Source organism: Armigeres subalbatus, chromosome 2 (assembly GCF_024139115.2).
Source record: "Armigeres subalbatus isolate Guangzhou_Male chromosome 2, GZ_Asu_2, whole genome shotgun sequence".
Taxonomy (NCBI): domain Eukaryota; kingdom Metazoa; phylum Arthropoda; class Insecta; order Diptera; family Culicidae; genus Armigeres; species Armigeres subalbatus.
The window spans coordinates 77,253,240-77,277,035 of NC_085140.1; the positions used below are offsets into that span (position 1 = coordinate 77,253,240).

The 23,796-nt window shown below is 39.9% G+C and overlaps 1 protein-coding gene across 1 annotated transcript in view; it reads right to left on the reverse strand.

Annotated features, from left to right (window-relative positions):
* Positions 1-5,982: 5,982 nt before the first annotated feature.
* LOC134214578 (protein anachronism) overlaps positions 5,983-23,796 on the reverse strand; it is a 39,149-nt gene continuing 21,335 nt past the window's right edge. The window contains exons 2-6 of the mRNA XM_062693920.1: positions 15,030-15,257; positions 14,836-14,957; positions 14,526-14,750; positions 6,777-6,855; positions 5,983-6,706 (exon numbers count right to left, since the gene is read on the reverse strand). Coding sequence (XP_062549904.1) covers positions 6,286-6,706; positions 6,777-6,855; positions 14,526-14,750; positions 14,836-14,957; positions 15,030-15,257 — 1,075 coding nt within the window. The 3' untranslated portion in view covers positions 5,983-6,285. The remainder of the gene's footprint in view (positions 6,707-6,776; positions 6,856-14,525; positions 14,751-14,835; positions 14,958-15,029; positions 15,258-23,796) is intronic.

Genomic DNA, 23,796 nt, shown 5'->3' on the forward strand with positions numbered 1-23,796 from the left:
CTCTTGAAAGGAGGCTTCCGAGCCTCTTGAAAGGAGGCTTCCGAGCCTCTTGAAAGGAGGCTTCCGAACCTCTTGAAAGGAGGCTTCCGAGCCTCTTGAAAGGAGGCTTCCGAGCCTCTTGAAAGGAGGCTTCTGAGCCTCTTGAAAGGAGGCTTCCGAGCCTCTTGAAAGGAGGCTTCTGCGCCTCTTGAAAGGAGGCTTCCGAGCCTCTTGAAAGGAGGCTTCCGAGCCTCTTGAAAGGAGGCCTGAGCCTCCTGAAAGGAGGCTTCTGAGCCTCTTGAAAGAAGTCTTCCGAGCCTCATGAAAGGATCTTGAAAGGAGGCTTCCGAGCCTCTAGAAATTGAGGCTTCCGAGCCTCATGAAAGGATACTTGCGAGCCTCTTGAAAGAAGGCTTCCAAGCCTCTTGAAAGAAGGCTTCCGAGCCTCTTGAAAGGACGCTTCCGAGCCTTCTGAAAGGAGGCTTCCGATCCTCTTGAAAGCATCGATCGAAGATATTTGAGGAAAGGCTTCTGACTCTCTTAAAATTAGGCTTCTGAGCCTCTTGAAAGGAGACTTCCGGACCTCTTGAAAGGGGGCTTCCAAACCTTCCCTAGCAGCACGCGAGTTCCACATGACATACGACAACTGATATGTGACCAGATTTAGTCACTATAAAGTTGCTGCAACCATTTTTTCCTGACATGTGCTGCTCGGGTTTTTCAAGAAGGCTTCTAAACATCTTTAAAGGAGGAATTCGAGCAGGTCTGAAAGGAGGCTTCCGGGCCTTTTGAAAGGTGGCTTCCAGGCCTCTTGAAAGGAGGCTTCCGGGCCTCTTGAAAGGTGGCTTCCGGGCCTCTTGAAAGGAGGCTTCCGGGCCTTTTGAAAGGAGGCTTCCGGGCCTTTTGAAAGGTGGCTTCCAGGCCTCTTGAAAGGAGGCTTCCGGGCCTCTTGAAAGGAGGCTTCCGGGCCTCTTGAAAGGAGGCTTCCGGGCCTTTTGAAAGGAGGCTTCCGATCCTCTTGAAAGCATCGATCGAAGCTATTTGAGGAAAGGCTTCTGACTTTCTTAAAATTAGGCTTCTGGGCCTCTTGAAAGGAGGCTTCCGGACCTCTTGAAAGGGGGCTTCCAAACCTTCGATAGCAGCACGCGAGTTCCACATGACATACGACAACTCATATGTGACCAGATTTAGTCACTATAAAGTTGCTGCAACCATTTTTTCCTGACATGTGCTGCTCGGGTTTTTCAAGAAGGCTTCTGAACATCTTTAAAGGAGGCATTCGAGCAGCTCTGAAGAAGGCTTCCGAGAAATGCAGAAGGATGCTTCTAATCCTCTTGCAACGAAATAGCGAACTTTTCTGAAAAAAACTTCATGCCTCTGAAACGGAGGCTTCGGAACTTTTAGATTGAGGAGGGTGGGGTTCAATAGGCTTTGATTTATTGATCGCCATGCATATTATGTACAAGACAAAGTTATGAAATAAAAAAAAATACACAATTACCAAAATTTTATCATTAAGGTCTGATTGGAATTGTAATACGTCCGCCATTATGCAGTTTTGTCCGAGGTACCCCTTAGGGCCAGCGAAGGTACCCCCAGGGGTACATGTACCCCAGGTTGAGAACCGCTGCTCTAGAAGTAAAAATGCAAAAATATTCGTTCATCCATACTAATTTCCAAACAAACTTCAAACGCGATGCGGAATGCGAGGAAGCAATCCATCGGACCCAAATTTTGCACAGTTGTTAAGTACCCAGAATGGTTAGATCGTGTAACAAACCCCGTTGTGAAATTCCTTCGTATGCTACGAGAGAAGAAAGTTTCTTCTCTTTGGAGGTGCAAATCTGATAGACCATATGTTCTCCTAGGAGTAAGGGTCACGACAGCGTCTGTTCCCCTGATCATCTTCCAATTGCTAGCAAGGGAATCTAAGCCAAACTGTGTTCTCCGAAAGTATAGGGAGTTGGTGTCAGGACCTACAAGCCTGCCTCTTACAAAATCCAAGCAAAGAATAATCGTCGAGAGCAAACGGAGAGAATATCATCGAGAGAATAATCGTCGAAAACCACAGCATTGAAAAGAAACTAGGCAGCGTTGCCGAAAGTTACGCGTCAGAGAGCAACTTAGGATATATGGAAAGCAGGTGACGGAATGATTGGCTTCGATGAGGAGATTCAGGAACAGCTGTTCCATTAGCAAGAAACACGCAAGTTCTAGAGGTTTCGTGATGCTAGCCGTCATATGCATAAAAATGGTGGAGGGACGATCACGTGAGGTGTTCGAAATTTGAGTTCAGCACTTCGAGGAAGTGAATGACGATGGAAGTTTGCTATTCAACAGCTCAAGAACAATAGGAACTTTCGAGCATGCTGTTCAATTTTGCAAATATTGCGCTAGAAGGTGTCATGCGAATAGGGTGACCATATGATTTTTCTCCAAAGGAAGACAATTCACCCAAATTGAGCGAAAAAGGAAAACATTTGGTTGAAAATGGAGGTCATTAAAAACATCGATCGATGATAAGTTTTTTATATGATTAAGAATATTATATTTGTTAAATTTGTGCCCTCTTAAGTCTATTAGAAGAAGTTTTTGTAAATCGATGCAAAAACAACATCTTCTTCTATTTTATTAACATAACAGATTACTTTATTAAGTCCAGATGGAACGTTTTCGACTATCATTATAGTCCACATAAAGCACTTTCTAATTATAAACTACCAGCAACATATTTTTAATGGTGAGATCTTAGCTTCAATAATTTTACAGTTTTTTGCGAACAGATGTTGAATATTATTATGCTCTCATTTTCAGCGATATTCCACAGAACTCTAACAAGAATCATTGTTTACAATTCTGAATAGTTTATTTCAAAAATAGACAACTGACAGAACATTAGGTTCTATAAGGACCAAATACTATACTTTCGCCTCTAATTCTATCATGAACATGTACGTCTAAGTTTGGAAGATACTTAGTTGTCCAGCAATTTACTTTTCTTGAATGCCATTGAGAATCACAATTTAAAGCATGTGAGTTAGAATGATACCGTTAACTGTATGACCACAAAGTTCTCAATTGAACAAATTCTGAACTATTTAGATTTGGACTCTAAACAGTTTAGACTAAACTCAAAAATGTTCAGATTAGTTTTAGGTATTTCTGTCAAGGTAGGGCAAGGTTGCTACTCTTTGCCTCATACATTCAAGAAGCATACAGTGCAATGCATTTAAAAGGCAATTTGATGGGTGTTTACTCGTAGAACATTTTGAGAAGCATACTCCATACTCCATTTTTACTCCTGTATTACTGTAACTCACGCATTTTGTTTTCTATATTTACATTATTTTATTGGAGTTTCTTCTAACGGCGTTGCAGTCTTGGATAATCAAAACGAATGTTTTAGATTTTTCCCGACGATACACCAACATCAGTCGAACCCTCTGCATCATTATTACATTATTTTATTCCAAAAGTAAACGGAAAATATTTCATATTTAAAAACAGAAAATCAAATATGTGCAACGTTTTGTTACAGAATGGACTTCTGTTGTATTATTGTTTGTTAGTCTAGATTTTTTTCAGCAAAAGTTATTCATTCAGCTGTTTTTCCAAAATTTCCAAAAAAGGAGGAAGTTTTAGCGCAAAAGGAGGACATCTGGTTTTTAATGAAAAAGGAGGACACGTTCTTCTTGAGGATACCATATCCCAAGTAACATTTTAAGTTTTATGACGCACCTGAAGATTGTTATTTACACTACAAGAGTGTTATAAAACTAGTATAAAACTAAAATGTTACTAGGGATGGTCACCCTACATGCGAAGAGCCCTTTACTCCCGCGGGAAGACTCGCCTTTAAAGCAGTCTTAAAAGATGGCGCACCTCGCCTTACTTACCGTTGATTCACTGTAGAGGCCCATTTTCACTGGGTTATTGTTTGCCATTCTGAACAATGCAGGTCCACCGTAGTAGTTGGGTTTCGAGTTTTTCCCATCAACTGAAGCAATTCTTGTTTTAAATTTTTTTAAAATTATTTTTGTTAGTCTTAGCAGCCAAAACTTTCTCATGTCCTTTAGAGGTGTTCATGACCTATGGTTATGAGTAAATGATTGAAAAAAATTATAGATTAAACGTTTCTCAATTTGAAAGTATTAGAATTTTTAAAACATGTGTGTTTTAGAAATTATAGTATTTTGAAAACTTGTTTCAAATTCAACTGTCTTCTTCTTTTGTTGAGATTTTTGACCCTGACGTTTCTAAATAAAGCTTCCGTTTACTTGTTGTTACTTCAGATTTCTTATATTAAAAAGGCTATTACGCATTAATCTGTTCAATCCAGACAAGGGTGTATGCATATGTGATATTAATTAAGTACAATGCACAGTTTCTGTTTTTAAATTTTATTTTTGTCATGCTTGAACCTACATAGATAGACACAGCAGCCGGATCGTTTTGAAAAACGCTCATTCAGGAATTAACATTTATACTCGATAGGTGTCACGTCTGGGCTGCCCAGAACAACCATTCCTACTTGGTATGTTACTATCTCTAGAGCCATGTACACCCTAACACTAAGTATTCATCTCTATAGGACTAACATGATTCGAGAAATTGCGCTTACACATCGAATATGTACAAATCAGAAAACCCGCACCCAGGGTTCACAAATGCAGCAGGAAATAAATAAATTACTGTAACTAAGGTGTAACCTAAGAGCTATATTCGTATGAATGCATCAATTTTTATCTTTTCCTCAGCTATATATACAAATCAAGACGGAGTTCTGCTCTGCGTCAAAGACCTTACCAACTAAGAATCATTTAAAGCTCGTACGGTGCGCGTTATATTTATAACCTTAATGAGTTAGTTGTGGAAGCTTAGACTAACTTTTCATAAATAAATGCTATCGTATCCCAATAAGAAAACGGAACTTACAGTTCTGCATACCTAAAGAATACCACATACTACAAGACTTAAAGCTAAAAGAAGAGATATCTAAGCGTGTTCGTTTTTCGACATTGTTCAGATCGCTTTGTGCTATTTCTGCGCATCAATAATCGCTCAAGATTTCCACTTAAGTACATAGAATACACTCAGAATCGATCGACATTTCTCGTATTTTAGCATTTTTGCTGGATCGATCTGTTAATCAGAACGCTTTCTTGTTGAGAAATTACAATGGATGCTATTATAATTTCGCATGAGTACGTGAAGCATAAATCGTTCGAAAAGAGCGTTTACGAAAAAAGATCTGATTCTTATGTTTGTTCCGCTGAAAAGTTATACGAGAAATCACTGGTTCAAAGTTCTTATCGGTACATTAGAATCGTAGAAGCTGCAGAAAAAAAAATTGGATGGAAACGTCAAATCTGGAAAGGAATCATAAGAACCAATATCAAGATTTCTCAGTAATTCGTAGAAGGGAGCTCTTAGAGTTTTGGTTGGAAATATTTCGGAACATTTGCGAATCGAATTCCATGTATATTGGAATAGAATTTCACCGACGGTGAAATTTATTTTGGAAAAGAACTCAAGAAAGTACAGATTGAAGCTCAACAAATTTGGAATGGAATTCTGAAACTGATTTTTTCGAATTCCAGAATTAAATTCTACGAATACATGAATAAGACTCGACGAATTACGGAGTCAGGTTCTGCGAAATCTAGAGCGGAATATGGATTCCCGAATGTAAGTTAAAAATTCCGAAATATATTTATGAATTTCTAATATGGCTTCATCATTCAAACTCTGTAAAATGTGAAGTTGTTTAAGTAATCAATATTTCTAAATAGAGTTTAACAACTGCTTGGAACAAGTTCGACAGACCTATGCATAGAATTCCAAACAGTAACTAGAGACATGACAGCCTCGGGCTGAAAGTCTTTCCAACAAAAATAAAGAAAAATCCAAATTCAAATAATTTTAAGTAATTCCAGATTTGACGTGGCATCCTGTGAGCTATGGCTCAGGACTCTTCATAATAATAAAATAATCAACATAAAGGAACTTAAGGAATTCGCATGAAATTTACAAAATTTACAAGCTATTTGTTACTTAGCGTAATCTAACAGAAATCCTGTACTCATGGAGTTACATTCTACTCAATCACTCATTTCACTGCACCTGATTTCAACTCAACCACAAAAAAAATTAAACTTCAACAAAAAAGAGAACATGAAAATCAAACTCCCTAAAGCTAGTTCCTAATACTACTTGGAGAACCGCACCACCCAACACTACACTGCGTCATGGCATTACACAACTCACGTTTCGCTCCGTCTAAGCTCCGCCTCCACCGCCGCCGAATCAGAGTTTCCGCTCCTCGAGAGATGCCGACACCGAATAGTATTCCTCACTTTCCGCAGACTCTTCGGCATCCAGGGACGACGGCCTCACCAGGTGCGACAGGTGCTGCTGCTGGTGGTTCAGGTGCCGTTTCTTGTGCGGTTTGGTCAACGAGTGGTGCGCGTGAACCGACGGCTGGTGCTGCTTGATCTCGACCGTTTCGTCCATTTCGTACGAGTTACCGAAGGCGGACGTTGACGACGAAGCCGTTGCTCCGGATCCGTTCTCCAGCCGGTAGCGCACGTTGCCTCCGTAGTGAAACTTCTGCTGCTGCTGGTGCTGTGGATGCTGGCGGAATATGTGAGGGCGGTTGTGGTGCGCGCTGAAGAAGTGCGGATGCTGCGAGATCGTCTTGTGCAGCATGACGTCTATGCGTGGGACGCTGTGGAAGAAAATTGGAGAAGGTTAGTACCCGGGGTCGAAAAAGGTGGTTGGGGTCGTGAGATGCTTACTGTGGCACATCGTCCATTTCATCAGAGGACCATGAGAGTGAGTTTCGGAAAAAGTTCCATGGAAGTACGGCTGCTGTTGCTGGAATGAAAATGGGCGGACGAGTGAAAGATTAGTGACGGGCTGGAAGGTGATGCACTGGAAGGTACAATTAATTAAGCACAACAAACGAGCAATAAAACGGTCATTTTTAAACGAGGCAGCTTTTAATAATTAGCGGTGAAGTTTCAAGCGTTTGCGCAAATCGGATCTATCTGCCGAGTGTGGCTTCCAATTGGCGCATACACAAGCAGAGAACTAAATTCGGTTGGTTAGTTCAATAAACAAACAATCATAAAAGAAGATTACGAAAACAATCAGCACACTACACAATGTTACCTACTAGTTGGAGCGTTATTTGGTGCGGTGCTATGCAGATAACGTAAATCACACATCGAGCTGAGCAAATTAAAATGGGAAATTATGAACATGATGTTGGAATTTGCGGCGGTTTTACCTTTGAGGATCCTTCGGACAAAGCTAGACTTGTTTATAGAGCGATTTTTTTTTCTTTGGAAATACATTAGTCAAAAGAAGGAATTTGAATAATTCCATCGAAATATGGAATACAATTTCATTTGAAATGAATTTGCTTGAATTACAGACTTGAATGGATTACAAAATTACGACCATCCAAACATTCCTTGAGCTCAGGACTTGAAATCTACAGCTGCGAGAAAATCAATTTTCAGTACTGAAGGATTCGATGTGCATTCAATTATATCCATTACACCTCCAGGGAGGTCAACGGATATGATAAGATAGTTTTGAGATATTCTGGAAAATCCAAACTGTCCATGAGCTCGGGACATCCGTTCAATTATATCAATTACTCCTCCCAGGAGCTCAACGGATATGGTAAGATAGTTTTGATATATTCTGGGCAATCCAAACTATTCTTGAGGTTGGGACTTGAGATCTATAGCTGCTTGGAAGCTCTTTTTGGTACTTAAAGTTTCAATATGAATTCCATTATATCCATCATACTTCCCGGGAGGTCAACGGACATCGTAAGATAGTTTTGAGATATTTTGGACAGTCCACACTGTCTTTGAGTTCGGGACTTGAGATCTACATCTGCTTAAAAACTCTTTTCGGTACTCAAAACTTCAATATCCATTCAATTATATCAATTACTCCTCCCGGGAGGTCAACGGATATGGTAAGATAGTTTTGAGAAATTCGGCGCAATCCAAACTGTTCCTGAGTTTGGGACATGAGATCTACAGCTGCTTAGAAGCTCTTTCCGGTACTCAAAACTTCAATATCCGTTCAATTATATCCACCACCACACTTCCCGAGATGTCAAAGAATATGGTAAGATAGTTAAGAGATATTCTAGGCAATCCATACTGTCCTTTACTTCGTGAATTGAGATCTACTGCTGCTTAGAAGCTCCTTTTTGTACTCAAAGCTTCAATATGAATTCCATTATATCCATCATACTTCCCAGGAGGTCAACGGACATCGTGAGATAGTTTTGAGATATTGTGGACAGTCCAAACTGTCCTTGAGCTCGGGACTTGAGATCTACATCTGCTTAGAAGCTGTGCCTGTAGATCTCAAATTCTCAACTCAAAGACGGTTTTGATGACCCAGGATATCCCAAGACCATCTAAACATGCCCCTTGATCTTCAGGAATGTATTATGGATATGGTTAAACACATATCCAAGTTTAAAGCGACGAAAAAAGCTAGATTGGTGGCTGTAGATCGCAAGTTCTGAACTCAAGAAATATTTGGATAACACAGAATGTCCCAAAACCAACTTTCCAAGTCTCCTGGCCTTCTGGAATATGTTATGGACATGCTTGAATACATATCCAAGTTTCTAATGACGAGAAAAGCTAGTGTCGTGGCTGTATATCACAAGTTCTGAACTCAAGGACAATTTGGATGACCCGATAGCCATCTGACCATGTCTCTTGATCTTTGGGAATATATCATGGACATGGTTAAATACACATCCATGATTTTAGTACCGCAAACAGCTAGTTTCGTTGCCGTAGATAACAAGTTCTGAACTTAAGGTAAGTTTCGATGACCCAGGATATACCAAAACCATCTGACCATGTCTTTTGATCTTTATATATCATGGATATGATTAATCATGGATATGGTTAAATATCACATCCAAGCTTAGAGTGACGAAAAAAGCTCACATGGTAACTGCAGATCGCAAGTTCCAGACTCACGAATAGTTTGGATGATCTAGTACATCCCAAAAAAAATTTCAACTTGTTTTGTCAGTTCTCAATTTTTAATCACGAAAACTTGGAAAATCCGAAGATTTTTCCTTGGAAAATCCGAAGAATTTTCCTTGGAAAATCCGAAGAATTTTCCTTGGAAAATCCGAAGAATTTTCCTTGGAAAATCCAAAGAATTTTCCTTGGAAAATCCAAAGAATTTTCCTGGGAAAATCCAAAGAATTTTCCTTGGAAAATCCGAAGAATTTTTCTTGTAAATTCCGAAAAATTTTTTTTTTGAAAATCCGAAGAATTTTCTTTGGAAAATCCGAAGAATTTTTCTTGGAAAATCCGAAGAATTTTCCTTGGAAAATCCGAAGAATTTTCCTTGGAAAATTCGAAGAATTTTCCTTGGAAAATCCGAAGAATTTTCCTTGGAAAATCCGAAGAATTTTGCTTGGAAAATCCGAAGAATTTTCCTTGGAAAATCTGAAGATTTTTCCTTGGAAAATCCAAAGAATTTTCCTTGGAAAATTCGGAAAGTTTTCTTTGGAAAATTTGATGAATTTTCCTTGGAAAATCCGAAGAATTTTCCTTGGAAAATCCGAAGAATTTTCCTTGGAAAATCCGAAGAATTTTCCTTGGAAAATCCGAAGAATTTTCCTTGGAAAATCCGAAGAATTTTCCTTGGAAAATCCGAAGAATTTTCCTTTGGAAATCCGAAGAATTTTCCATGGAAAATCCGAAGAAATTTCCTTGGAAAATCCGAGGAGTTTTCCTTGGAAAATCCAAAGAGTTTTCCTTGGAAAATCCGAAGAGTTTTCCTTGGAAAATCCGAAGAGTTTTCCTTGGAAAATCCGAAGAATTTTCCTTGGAAAATCCGAAGAATTTTCCTTGGAAAATCTGAAGAATTTTCCTTGGAAAATCCGAAGAATTTTCCTTGGAAAATCTGAAGAATTTTCCTTGGAATATCCGAAGAATTTTCCTTGGAAAATCCGAAGAATTTTCCTTGGAAAATCCGAAGAATTTTCCTTGGAAAATCCGAAGAATTTTCCTTGGAAAATTTGAACATTTTTCCTTGGAAAATCCGAAGAATTTTCCTTGGAAAATCCGAAGAATTTTCTTTGGAAAATCCGATGAATTTTCCTTGGAAAATCCGAAGAATTTTCCTTGGAAAATCCGAAGAATTTTCCTTGGAAAATCCGAAGAATTTTCCTTGGAAAATCCGAAGAATTTTCCTTGGAAAATCCGAAGAATTTTCCTTGGAAAATCCGAAGAATTTTCCTTGGAAAATCCGAAGAATTTTCCTTGGAAAATCCGAAGAATTTTCCTTGGAAAATCCGAAGAATTTTCCTTGGAAAATCCGAAGAATTTTCCTTGGAAAATCTGAAGATTTTCCTTGGAAAATCCAAAGAATTTTCCTTGGAAAATTCGGAAAATTTTCTTTGGAAAATTCGATGAATTTTCCTTGGAAAATCCGAAGAATTTTCCTTGGAAAATCCGAAGAATTTTCCTTGGAAAATCCGAAGAATTTTCCTTGGAAAATCCGAAGAATTTTCCTTGGAAAATCCGAAGAATTTTCCTTGGAAAATCCGAAGAATTTTCCTTGGAAAATCCGAAGAATTTTCCTTGGAAAATCCGAAGAATTTTCCTTGGAAAATCCGAAGAATTTTCCTTGGAAAATCCGAAGAATTTTCATTGGAAAATCCGAAGAATTTTCCTTGGAAAATCCGAAGAATTTTCCTTGGAAAATCCAAAAAACTTCCTTGGAAAATCCGAAGAATTTTCCTTGGAAAATCTGAAGAATTTTCCTTAGAATATCCAAAGAGTTTTCCTTGTAAAAACCGGAAAATTTTCCTTGGAAAATCCGAAAAATTTTCCTTGGAAAATCCGAAGAATTTTCCTTGGAAAATCTGAAGAACTTTCCTTGGAAAGTCCAAAGAATTTTCCTTGGAAAATCCAAAGAATTTTCCTTGGAAAATCCAAAGAATTTTCCTTGGAAAATCCGAAGAATTTTCCTTGGAAAATCCGAAGAATTTTCCTTGGAAAATCCGAAGAATTCTCCTTGGAAAAGCCGAAGAATTTTCCTTCGAAAATCCGAAGAATTTTCCTTCGGAAATCCGAAGAATTTTCCTTGGAAAATCCGAAGACTTTTCCTTGGAAATTCCGAAAAAATTTCCTAGGAAGATCCGAAGAGTGTTAATTGAAAAATCCGAAGAGCTTTCCTTGGAAAATTCGAAGATCTTTCTTGGAAAATCCGAAGAGTTTTCCTCGAAAAATCGGATGAAGTTTCGTTGCAAAATTCGAAGATTTTTCTTCGGAAAGTCCGAAGAATATACCTTGGAAAATCCGAATAGTTTTCCTTGGAAATTCCGAAGAATTTTCCTTGGAAAATCCGAAGAATTTTCCTTGGAAAATCCGAAGAGTTTTCCTTGGAAAATCCGAAGAGTTTTCCTTGGAAAATCCGAAGAATTTTCCTTGGAAAATCCGAAGAATTTTCCTTGGAAAATCCGAAGAATTTTCCTTGGAAAATCCGAAGAATTTTCCTTGAAAAATCTGAAGAATTTTCCTTTGAAAATCCGGACAATATTAAATACTCATCCTACTTGGTTGACATGATGTGTACAAAAATACATTTGAGAGAGTTAGTTCTGAAAATGTATTGCGAGAGATCGGCTGGTACCTGGTGCTGGGAATTTGGTTTCATCAGTACCCGCTAAGCTGCGGTGGACGACGGAGGTCCTTCGTAGCTTAGTAGGGAAAGCACCTGTCATGCGAACTGGGGTCGTGGGATCAAACCCCACCGAAGGGGCGGTTACCCTCCAATACCTTTTCCGAACTAAATCTATCACATGTTGTACATATGCATAATCAAGTTTCAGACATAGTAATTAATTTCCACTCCGGGTGGCTTAATACCCGGCATATAGGCAATTAACTTTGAATGTACTGATCTCGAGTGGCGATCTCTCTTCGCTTGTGTGGTCGTGTTGGGATCTGACGACCAAACTGGCACAACCTCACACAACCCTACTTCATTGAGCGCCGTTGCTGATGAAGCAAGTGTGTAGGAGCCGGACAATATTAAATACTCATCCTACTTGGTTGACATGATGTGTACAAAAATACATTTGAGAGAGTTAGTTCTGAAAATGTATTGCGAGAGATCGGCTGGTACCTGGTGCTGGGAATTTGGTTTCATCAGTACCCGCTAAGCTGCAGTGGACGACGGAGGTCCTTCGTAGCTTAGTAGGAAAGCACCTGTCATGCGAACTGGGGTCGTGGGATCAAACCCCACCGAAGGGCGGTTACCCTCAATACCTTTTCCGAACTAAATCTATCACATGTTGTACATATGCATAATCAAGTTTCAGACATAGTAATTAATTTCCACTCCGGGTGGCTTAATACCCGGCATATAGGCAATTAACTTTGAATGTACAAATCCGAGGAATTTCCTTTGGAAATTCCGAAGAGTTTCTCTTGGGAATTCCGAAGAATTTTCCTTGGAAATTCCGAAGAATTTCCCTTGGAAAATCCGAAGAATTTCCCTTGGAAAATCCGAAGAGTTTACCTTGGAAATTTCGAAGAATTTCCCTCGGAAAATCCGAAGAATTCTCCGTGGAAAAGCCGAAGAATTTTCCTTGGAAAATCCGAAGAATTTTCTTTGGAAAATCCGAAGAATTTTCTTTGGAAAATCCGAAGAATTTTCCTTGGAAAATCCGAAGAATTTTTTTTTGGAAATTCCGAAGAATTTTCTTAGAAAAATCCGAAGAACGTTATTTGGAAAATCCGAAGAGCTTCCCTTGGCAAATTCGAAAAACTTACCTTGGAAATCCAAAGAGTGTTACTTGGAAAATCCGAAAAAAAATTCTTGGAACATCCGAAGAATTTTCCTTGGAAAATCTGAAGAATTTTATTTTTAAAGAAAATTCAAAGAATTTCCCTACGAATATTAGGAGAAGTTTCCGTGAAAAACCCTGTGGAAAATTCAAAAAATTTCCCATTAGAAATTTCGTTGAATTTTCCCTGGATAATCCGAAGAATTTTCCTTTGAAATTCCTGAAGAATTCGTCGTGGAAAATTTGAATATTTTTTATGGAACATCCAAGGAATTTCGCGTGGAAAGTTCGAAGAAGTTTCATGAAAATCCGAAAAAAAATCAGTGGAAATCCCGAAGAATACATCATTCATCCTTCGGTTAATTGTTGAGTTGAAATTAAAAACATGTTCCAGTTGAAATTTGTTTGATTTTTTGTAGAAATTAAGTCGAATTTGCTATAGATATTTAAAATAATTTATCTTAGAATTTAAAAAATGTTCTTCGTGTTTCGTGTTTGATATTTGACATTGATTAGAGATTATCCGAAACAGTTTCCCTAATTCATTAACTGCATCCAATAACGCTTAAACATCTCACCACAAACAAGCGCCGCGAGGGCAACGAAAAATATCGTACACCGATCCTCCGTTGTTCGCAACTGGGGTCAGCAGTTTCCAAGTGCAGTCAAAACCATCTACCGAAGGAAAAAAAAAACCCTCATTCGGCTTCTCCGGGTGCTCCTGATGATGGCCGAAAACGCATGATTATAATGTGAATGAAAATTCCACACCGGTAGCGTAAACAAAGTCGAAAATATCGTTTCCTGCACCGGCGAGCACAAATTGCGCATGGCGGACGACAATCGAACCGGAAAAGCACGGAACGAAGAGTAAGAAGACATCGATCGTTATGAAACTGCAACGCACAGCAGAGTGCGCCGACGAAGCTACGACAACGACGACGACGACGACGGTTGACGGTACTGTAGATAGGACTATGCCAACGTACTACACCGTACCTGTACGATAGACGTTTGTTGCCGTTTCACAGCGAGACGTTTGGTCTACGGAGCAGGTTGCGAAGAAAATAAAACAAAACTGTGATCGCGAAGAAGGTCACCGTTCCGGTGTCCAAAGCCCATCGAAGTGATCACTTCTCGTTCCAAAACTACGGAATGGTTCGGTAAACATCTCCCTTCGTGGTGTGTCCAAGTTTTTACCGAAATGTACAGAAATACGAATTGAGCTGTCTCATCGGATATTCAACACCCCTCGGCTTTCGTTCGTCTCCTGGCTCGGTAGAAGTTCCAGGTATAGAACGCTTGTTCCATTAGCGAGTGCGATAAACAAACGTGGGAAACGGTGAAGTTTAGGAATGTGTTTACGCGTCGCGCAGTGTCGGTGCCTATTAGCAGCAACTCAAGGCCGATCTCCACGCTATCTGACCCGCGCTGGAGTCTTGACTGCCGTTTCCGCGACACTCGAGTTGCCACCCAGTTCTAGTTTCACCTTATCGTTTGCGGAAGAACCCCCGAACCCGGACGTCCCGGTTCGGTCACGTGGATTACTGAGGAATGTGGGAGAGTTTCGTAACTTAAACCCATTATCTATGCCCGAGCATTTGCTGTACGTATCGTTTGTCGAATAGGGAGGAAGTAAGAGAGTTATAAAAATGGATGAAAAGCACAAAGCTCACACACTTACCGTTTGCTTTACTTGCCTCGGAGCAATCGGTTGCCTGGAAGAACTGAGCCGCTGGTAGCGGGTTGTCATCCTGGTCCTGAACGTCGATAGCAATGCCCAAATTGCGGTACGGTTTGTCCCACAGTTTGACCGCCAGAAGCGTATCCAAGGTGATCCAGCCGCGGAAGTTGCGAGTAATGGTAATGCTACTGCACATACGTTTCTTGCGCTCGGTCAACGTGTTGTCTGTACAGAAATATAAATTTAAATCGAAGCTCTCATTAGATCAAGTTCCACCAAGGGATCCAATTTCCACCCCTGCCTCACTTACTCCTCTTGCGCCAGTACACGGAAACGGTAACACGAATCATTTCCTCGGCGGGGTTCTTGCAGTTGTCGGAGTCGCGACGGTTCCACGATTCGGTCGAATTGTCGGCGCCGTTCATGTACAACCTGAGAAGCAAACGCATTAGATTACGAAATTGCGATCCAAATCAAATTTAACTCAATTGCGAAGCAACGTACCTCAACATAGCCGAGCTAACAGAATTGTACAGCTTGCTGTGAGGAAAACGAAAGAATAGGTTCCATGTGGACTGGTCGTCCCAGAAGCTCTGGTTGGTATGCTTGGGCAGGTCACAGACCGCGGAAAACGCCATTTCGTGGGTTGCTCCGACGTGGCCGAAACTGTCGTTGCGCATCAGGTTGGACTCGATGTTGTGTCGGATGTTGCCTATGATGTGCTTCTCGATGCTGCAAGAAAAAAGAAAACACGAGAAGAGGGGTCGTTAGGCGGATTGTCAAAATATGCATTTCAAGTAGATAAAAGCTGAGTCATCCGTGTCCGACGCTGACGCGATTGGAATCATATGGTGTTCTATCTCCGTAAAGTGGATGAAACACACCCACTCACTGGATGTTTATTTTTGGAAAGGATCATCATCACGCGCTCTATTCACTTTTTGAACATGCTTTCTACTCGCAGCTAGAGTCGAGCCCACGTACAGTTTCGTAGCTGTACAAACAGCTGAGTTAGTCAATTATAAGGGTTAATGTTTCCACTTGTTTTGTTCGGCTAGTAACAGTAACATTGCTAACACCTTCGCAATTTCCATGAATGATCAAGTTCTTCTTGGAAAACAATGAATGGTCGATTCATTTTCCCATCCTAATTACGCCTACGAACCTACGATGATTTGTTCACTATCTCATTCTGCCGCATGTCATCACTCTGTACGTGACAGAATGCTGACAAAATACGACATTCTCAGGTAATTGACGACCGGGTCTCCGTCTTCTTTGCCACAGCTGATCTAATGCGCGCGAGACAGCTTTTCACCGCAACCAGCGGGCGCTCCACGTTTCTGTGTTGGCGGACTAAGACTAGACGACAGCTTGATGAAGGCGGATGAACGATTCCATACTGTGTGGCCCCTCTATAGCGTCACGACGCACGGTGCTGTACATATGTATGCTTATAGAACATGAAAAGCGCGTCCGAAAGTCTGAGAGTGTGGTTCTAATTTGGGTACTTAGTCTGGTTGAATAATGTACTCGTGATGGCACTAAATTTACCCCGAACCGGATCGCGGAGGATTTGCGTAGGTGGGAATGAGGTTCCACATGTCTACAGTATTCTATTCGAATGTTATGAGCAATCGGAAAATGGATTTGCTTGATATCTTTTAAAGAACGTGTAAATTATATTAATGACTTACATATGCTGCCTGTAATTATTTTAAGCGGCTCATACTTCAACTATGTATATCATTTACATCTAATAGAATTTTACCTGCTCGTGTTTAGGCATGGTAAGCAATTGGTATTGTCTCCTTAATTTAGGATTTCATACGTAATATTGCGCATAGACGAAATGCCATGATACTTGTTTTTCTTGATTATTATGTTTCGTAGAAATAATAAAAATTGTCAACGGTGATTCAGTATTTGAAAGATGCGCATTGCGCAAGTTACAGTAGGAGCAGGGAAAAAAGGAGACAAAGCCATTTTAATCCCACATAACATCTATCATCAAGATGATTCGACTAGAGTAGCAATATTTTTATAGTTTTTCTGAAAATCAGAGAGGTTTTTATTGTTTTTCTCATTTCGAGGATGACCAGTGGGTTTCTGTGATGAATAATGAAATCAAAGTGAGACGAGTAAGTGGCATGAGGCAGAAAACAAAACAATGCGTCCGACGAAGCAAATATGTACATGCGTAATCCGATTTTGATAGAATTCCGCATCACCGTATAATAGCTAACAATTTGAAAAAAATCTACAGACTCGAATACGTTTGTTAGGAAAAGTAATGTTCTTCACTAGTCATCTGGAAGCACGCTACGGTCGACATTTCTGCGTCGGTGTGCTGCAAAAGATATTTTAGTTAAAAGATAAACATTGTCGCTGTCGTCGCTGTCTGGAACATCTTAAAGGCTACAGGACCACTCCAAAACCAATCCTTTGGCAGAAGGTTCGGAGAGCCATAGTGTTATATATCAATCGACTCAGCTCGACGAATTGAGGTGATGTATGTATGTGTGTATGTATGTATGTATGTGTGAGTGTGCAAAAAAAAATGTGAGACACACTTTTTTGAAGTTAGCATTATCCGATTTGCTCGTAACAAGTTGCCAAGTATTTATTCACACAGAGGAAAAAAATCCGTGTTAAAAATCACTATTTCGTAGACTACGTTGTTACTTGTTGTTACGATTACTAGAAGATTTAATTTAAATTAATCATGGCGCATGGTGAAATCAAACGGGGTTGTTATCTGTTGAAAATCGGCGGTGCTTATTATCTTAAAATAAACCTCATAGTAATTTCAACTGCAACATTTTTTGCATGCATAGATAAAGTTTTCTTGTCGTCTCGCGTCCACTGTTTAGACACCGTTTCCGCCTTTTCATTTTTGACCAAATTTTATGACCCTGGACTTTTCTCAAAGGGGATTAGTAGAGCTTTCTCTTGACATAGGTGCCGCCCACGACCTGAATTCGAGAACGTTTTGGAAGGTCTTCAGTGTATTAAAATGCAGAAAGATCGGTATAACGTTTCTTGGCAGATATCCAAGGATCTGTTGGGAAGGGTTTTGATTTCTGCCGAAAACATTTTGGAGGCCGTTTGTTGCGTAGGTCCTACCAACCGAACTTCAGAACATTTCGCGCATTCTAGAATGTCAATATGGGGCACGCAGACAAATTTCCAATAAGTTATTTGATTTCTTTGAACTGAGGATGACCTGAGCTTGATTTGAAACAAGCATTGCTCTTCTACTTGATTGTAGATCTGATGGCCTGAACTCAAGAACGTTTTGGATGATCTTCAGTGTATTAAAATGCAGAAAGATCGGTGTAACGTATCTTGGCAGGTATCCAAGGATCTGTTGGGAAGGGTCTTGACAGCTGCCGAAAACATTTTGGAGGCCGTTGTTGCGTAGGTCCTTCAAACACCGAGCCTCACGTCCTGAGCCCCTCCTCGTCAAAACAACTCCTGGACTAATTTCGTTGCTAGCAGGCTTGGCATTTACTCACACAATGAGCTCAATGAGCAATGAGTTCATCAAAAATGAGCATCGAAACATCACGGATATGATCAAAACATTAAAAAAATGCTCTTCGTTGTGGGAAAAATGAGGAGCGGCTCTCTTTGAGAGAAACCATTTGTCTCAATGTGCCTCTTTGCGGAGCATTATTTTTGTTATTCTTTCCAACTGAACGTAAAGAGAAATGAAAGCACACTACTGTCATACCATCGCTACCAGCACAACAGCCTCACACATTCATATTTTATGAGACCAGCATGAGAATAGTGTATCTGTATAGCATCCATGAACGGGTAGAAATGAACACCATTCTATCTTTACATCTTATTTACTGCTTCCAAGCAACAGGCAGCTTGATGTAGGCATTTCTACATTTATCTGGTTAGCAATTACAATTTGAATTGCAAGGAGATTTTTGACAAAATTATCTGATACTAGGCAAACCTATCCAATCTCGCTCTGGTTTTATTTTTATCTGTCAGTCATTTATTTGATTGACGCGTCGCACTCTAGATCGATTTCAGTTCGAGCTTGATGGCTTCTTCATAACTCATAAAACCGATGCATTTAGACAACTTCTCAACTTTCCCGGAAAAATGAACTAATTCCCGATTAGTGAGGAAATCTTGCAAATCGGTCCATCCGTTCGTTGATTATATTGCACCAAGACCTTCTTCAAAATATTGTGTAAACGCGTTTTAAACGGGTGAGACTCGAAATCATCAAAAAGGAAGCCTCATATTAAATCGCATGAAAAGCGACTCCAGTGTATACCGTTTTGACTGAATAATAGATTAGTTCAACTGCTTCAACTTTGATTGAAAATTATTAAGCTCTTTTAAGGGAATGTCTTCAACGTGTAAAAATTATTAAATAGAACAGACCTAAACACGCATTATGACAGTGATCGAACTGTTACCTAAACAAACACGATAAATACAATAACCTACTGGCTACCGTTAGATTAGCCAACTAATTATAAATTTATTCGCCACCAGCAATTCCGTCCTTCGGAAACAACTTTTTCCGCACCTCATTGAGTCAAACCATTTAGTTATCATTGAGAAATGAATATATTTCGGAAATATCCGAAAAAGAGAGAAACACAAAAGTACAAAAGAGAAGAGCAAAAATTCGTGTGTCAAGAGCAGTGAGCATTTTTTTCTTCTCCCGATTCACTCTGACGAGCATTCCATCCCTGGTTGCTCAATGCTCGTACAATTGGATCTCACTCCGAACTTTGTACATGCGCCTGTACAAGTGGTCCAACTCCGCAGCTCGTACGGCGTCTCTCGATGCTCTGCAGATCAACTCATGTTGCGATTCGTAGCTCCTCCTGGACTCCTGCTGAGCAGCAAGCAATCAACCGAACGTTCCGACCTCCTGATGAATTCCACTTACGTGGCCAATCATGACAGCATTGCACCACGCGACTTATGCGGCCGATCCACTGATGACTCCACTGCTGTAACGTCGACGGTCAATCCATCCCACTAAGATGTGGATCCGGAACCGTTTCTGGGCCCATTACCTGTTGGAAAATAAGGTAACCCCTTCACAAAGAACAACAAATACTTGATTTCCCTCTACTCTATACCACGGTAGGCTACTAACTAATTCTTCTGTCATCAGCTGCAGCAGGGCAACTATAACTAACCGGCGCATGCTTCCTACCTATCTTTCGTCCACGCCGAGCTGTCGCACCCGATCTGTTATTCCAACACTCATGACTCAGCTCGAACTTACTTGAAGTTGTTCCAACTTGCTCGAAAATTTTTGACAACAAAGAGCTAAACTGTTATAGGACGAGTTTAGTATTTTCCATTTAATCCCACCACATTTTGCAATCTTTACAGAAACGTATTTCGACCTCAATTGTGAGGCCGTCTCCAATGTCTCGCACTTGACTCGACTTGCGTCACAGTTGAGATCGAAATACGTATCCGCAAATATTACAGAACGTGTTGGAATTAAATGGAAAGTACTAAACTCCTCTTATGCAGTTGACGACATTCCACTAAAAGAACTTAAATAATTTTTCTCAACAAAGAGCTGTCAAGCTACTTCGAGAAGAGAAAATAGGATAACAGTAAAAAAAATTATTTGTTTTTTGTTTCGTGGAATCAGTGCAAGAAAAAACTAACTACGCTTCCTTTGCGGATTTGCGGCTTCTGTTTTGATAATTTTGATTCATTTCACAACAGTTAAAATGTTCATATCCTGAGCTACCTCGAGTTGCTCGAACTTGTTCTGACTACAGCTTCCAGTATGTTTCAAGCGACTCGAAGTAGGATGAAACCGCCTGAATGGACGCCAACACAACCGATATAAAGTTGGTTGAAGTAGCAAAATGGACGCCAAAAATGAGCTCGAAAACGATTGCAATCAACTTCGAGTGTTTTACACTCAGATAGTTGGCATTCTGGTCTCTTCTGGTCACTATTCGGATGGAAATAACTGGGACATTAACTTCCTTTCTGTTGCCGATCTCCGGTTTCATTTGGCCAAAAAAACTATCATTGCATTTCAACTAAAGATACACCGAATATTCGGATCGTTGAACAGCATACCGCAAAATTTGATCGAATATTGCCGTGGGGCCCAAAACCATGCTGAGGATAGCTGGGCTCGATTCCCGGTGCCGGTCTAGGCAATTTTCAGATTGGAAATTGTCTCGACTTCCCTGGGCATAAAAGTATCATCGTGCTAGCCTTATGATATACGAATGCCAACATGGTAACCTGGCTTAGAAACCTCGCAGTTAATAACTGTGGAAGTGCTTGATGAACACTAAGCCGCGAGGCGGCTCTGTCCCAGTGTGGGGATGTAATGCCAATAAGAAGAAGAAGAAGAAGAATGCCAAGGGTGTCATATTAAAAAAATGTTTAAAAAACTATAAAAGGAAAGTGTTTGGTTGCCCCGGCCAAACTTTTGACAGGAAATAGTTATTTAACATATGTCACGCGTGTGTTAAATAAGCACGATCTTGTTGTGTCGCTTACCGATCCAAACATAAGCCTATTTTTGTTATGTTGTAAACCGAAATAAAACGTTAAAAAGGTTAGTGTATTACGTATTTACGTATTTACGTATTTCACGAAATTAAGGACACTTATCACAAAATCTAATATTAATACTATTAATAGTACTCGCGTTTTCAAGGGGACACCACTCAATACGGAAGCAACGCACAACTGTCACTCTTATTTTTTCAGTTTTGCTGCGTCGCAGCATGCGTGAAATATTAAAAATGACAGTTCTGCGTTACTACTTCCATATTGAGTGGTGTGCCCTCGAAAACGAGAGTACTATTAAATTTGGATTCCGTGATAAGTGTCCGTGCAAACGACAGGCAGCAGTGGAAATCACTCAAATAATCAATGCCAGCGTTAACAGTTGGATTTTATTTTTGATTTTCCAAATGGTTACTAATTTCCGTTGTCGGTGTGTAACCCAATTCCGCCGAATGAGCTATCCGTTGGTGTGCTGTTTTATCGAGCGTGCTACTCCGTAAGTTGCCCGACGAGGAAAATAGGCAGTCATGGCCTGCTATTCACTAGTTAATGTTGGCAACCGAACAGTTATACGAATGATATTTGCATAACTGTCATCAATGGACGCTGGAAATGGATTACCCATTTTTTAATATATCTCACCCTTAGAACTTGGAAAAAAATAATATATCTCACCCTCGCATTCCCCTTCCCATTGACCTTGGGATTTTCATAAACAACTATTTACATGGTTGGATTACGACTGTGAATTTTGTAGTTTGATTTTCGGATTGGCTATCAGTCATGAATAATAGCGTTGACAATTTTATTTCATCTCCGACGTTTCGATCCAGGGATGGGATCTTCTTCAGCCCTGAAGAAGATCCCATCCTTGGATCGAAACGTCGGCGATGAAATAAAATTGTCAACGCTATTATTCATGACTGATAGCCAATCCGAAAATCGAACAACTATTATAATTCATTTTTTTAAATTACAGCCAAGTCTAATTTTACAATCCAATATCCGTACTCAATTCCCATTTTTAAATACATCCTAACTCAAATTTGAATCGTTGCGTTCTGCTGGTCTACCGCATTAACGTTTCTGTTACACGAACAATCCGCCCATCTTCTACACAACCTTTACCATCACAAGCTGCAACAATCCGATACTCTTCAAGAGCACCTTCGACAACACAAGCAGAAAACCGATGAGAAAACAAATAATTTATTCCGATAACAAATAACTCGAACCCGATAAGAACAACAAATCGAAGGTACCAGATTGCTTAGACATTACAAGTGAAAACCGATGAGAAAACGAATCATTTGCTTCGGCGCTACTCCAGAGTTCTTTCGACATCTTAGCTCGATTAAGTCAAACCGATGAGAAAACAATTCACTTATCACGTCAAAAGCCAAAACTGATGGGCCAGTCATTCAATCCGGCGCCCAAAGTCCCAATCACGCCCAAAGGACACTTACAAAACAATAATTTCCAACCAGGAACAACCTGGTAGGATCGCCAAATGTGTGGCCCAATTCCGCCGAACGAGCTATCCGTTGGTGTTATCGCAACTCCGTTCGTTGCCCGACGAGGAAAAAAGGCAAAGTCATGGCCTGCTATTTACTAGTCAATGTTGGCAACTGAACAGTTATACGAATGATATTTGCATACCTGTCATCAATGCACGCTGGAAGTGGATTACCCATTTTCTAATATATCTCACACTCACAGTCGGCACCCAGATGAATAAGTCACAACGACCAATAAAATTATTTGAAATCTTGATGAAATATGTATCTATACACCAAATTCTTGTTTTACACGGGGGCGTAATGGCGATAAATTGGGACCCCATAGTCCGATTCGGCAAAATTTCAATAGGAAACAATGGGACTAATTGGAAAGCAATCATAAATAAAAGCTTTATTTTCACGCAGAACGGAAATTAGTGCTCGGGACATCCTGGCTACGATCTGGCGATGGGCTAAACAATAAGATGCCAGTAGCCTGCAGGCCATGGTTTGAAAGGAATCACAAGCAAGGTGGTTTGTATTGCAACAAAGCGCGTCTGAAAAACCAAGTGCTGGAAAATGGATTGTGGTTTGGAAAATCTCAAAGCGCGTCTGGAAGATCGCGAGAAAATGCCCAAGTAACATTTTTAGTTTTATAACGCTCTTGAATACCATTATTTATTCTACAAGAGTACCGTCAACTGGGGGGAAGATGATCATTTTTAAGACAAAACATGCAATAACAATGTGTGTTTACATTTTAAATTGAGCAAATATTTTCAAAACATGTACAGCTATACGTTGCAATAATCAACAACTTTAGTTTTCTGAAATGCATTCGCATTTATTAAAATAAATTAAATTATCACACATTTTTTGAGTAATCTGGTTTGGGGTGAAGTTACACTAGGTTACTTGTATGAATGTTGAATTTACTACGTAAAGAAGTCTACGAAGTCAATATTTGAAACGAAAATTGCGTCATTTATGACTATCTCTCTCTTTCTTCCACAAAATACATTTTCATGATTATAATCGAAAAACTCGGATTTCTACCTAGCGATAACATTACTTGAACGGAGAATATTGTTGACTACCGTTTCATAAAAAAAATTGGCACTTTTGACTGACATATCAAATGATCATCTTCACCTCAATGATCATCTTCCCCCCAGTTGACGGTACCTTATAACCATTATAAAACCAAAATGTTACTGGAGTGGTTTATG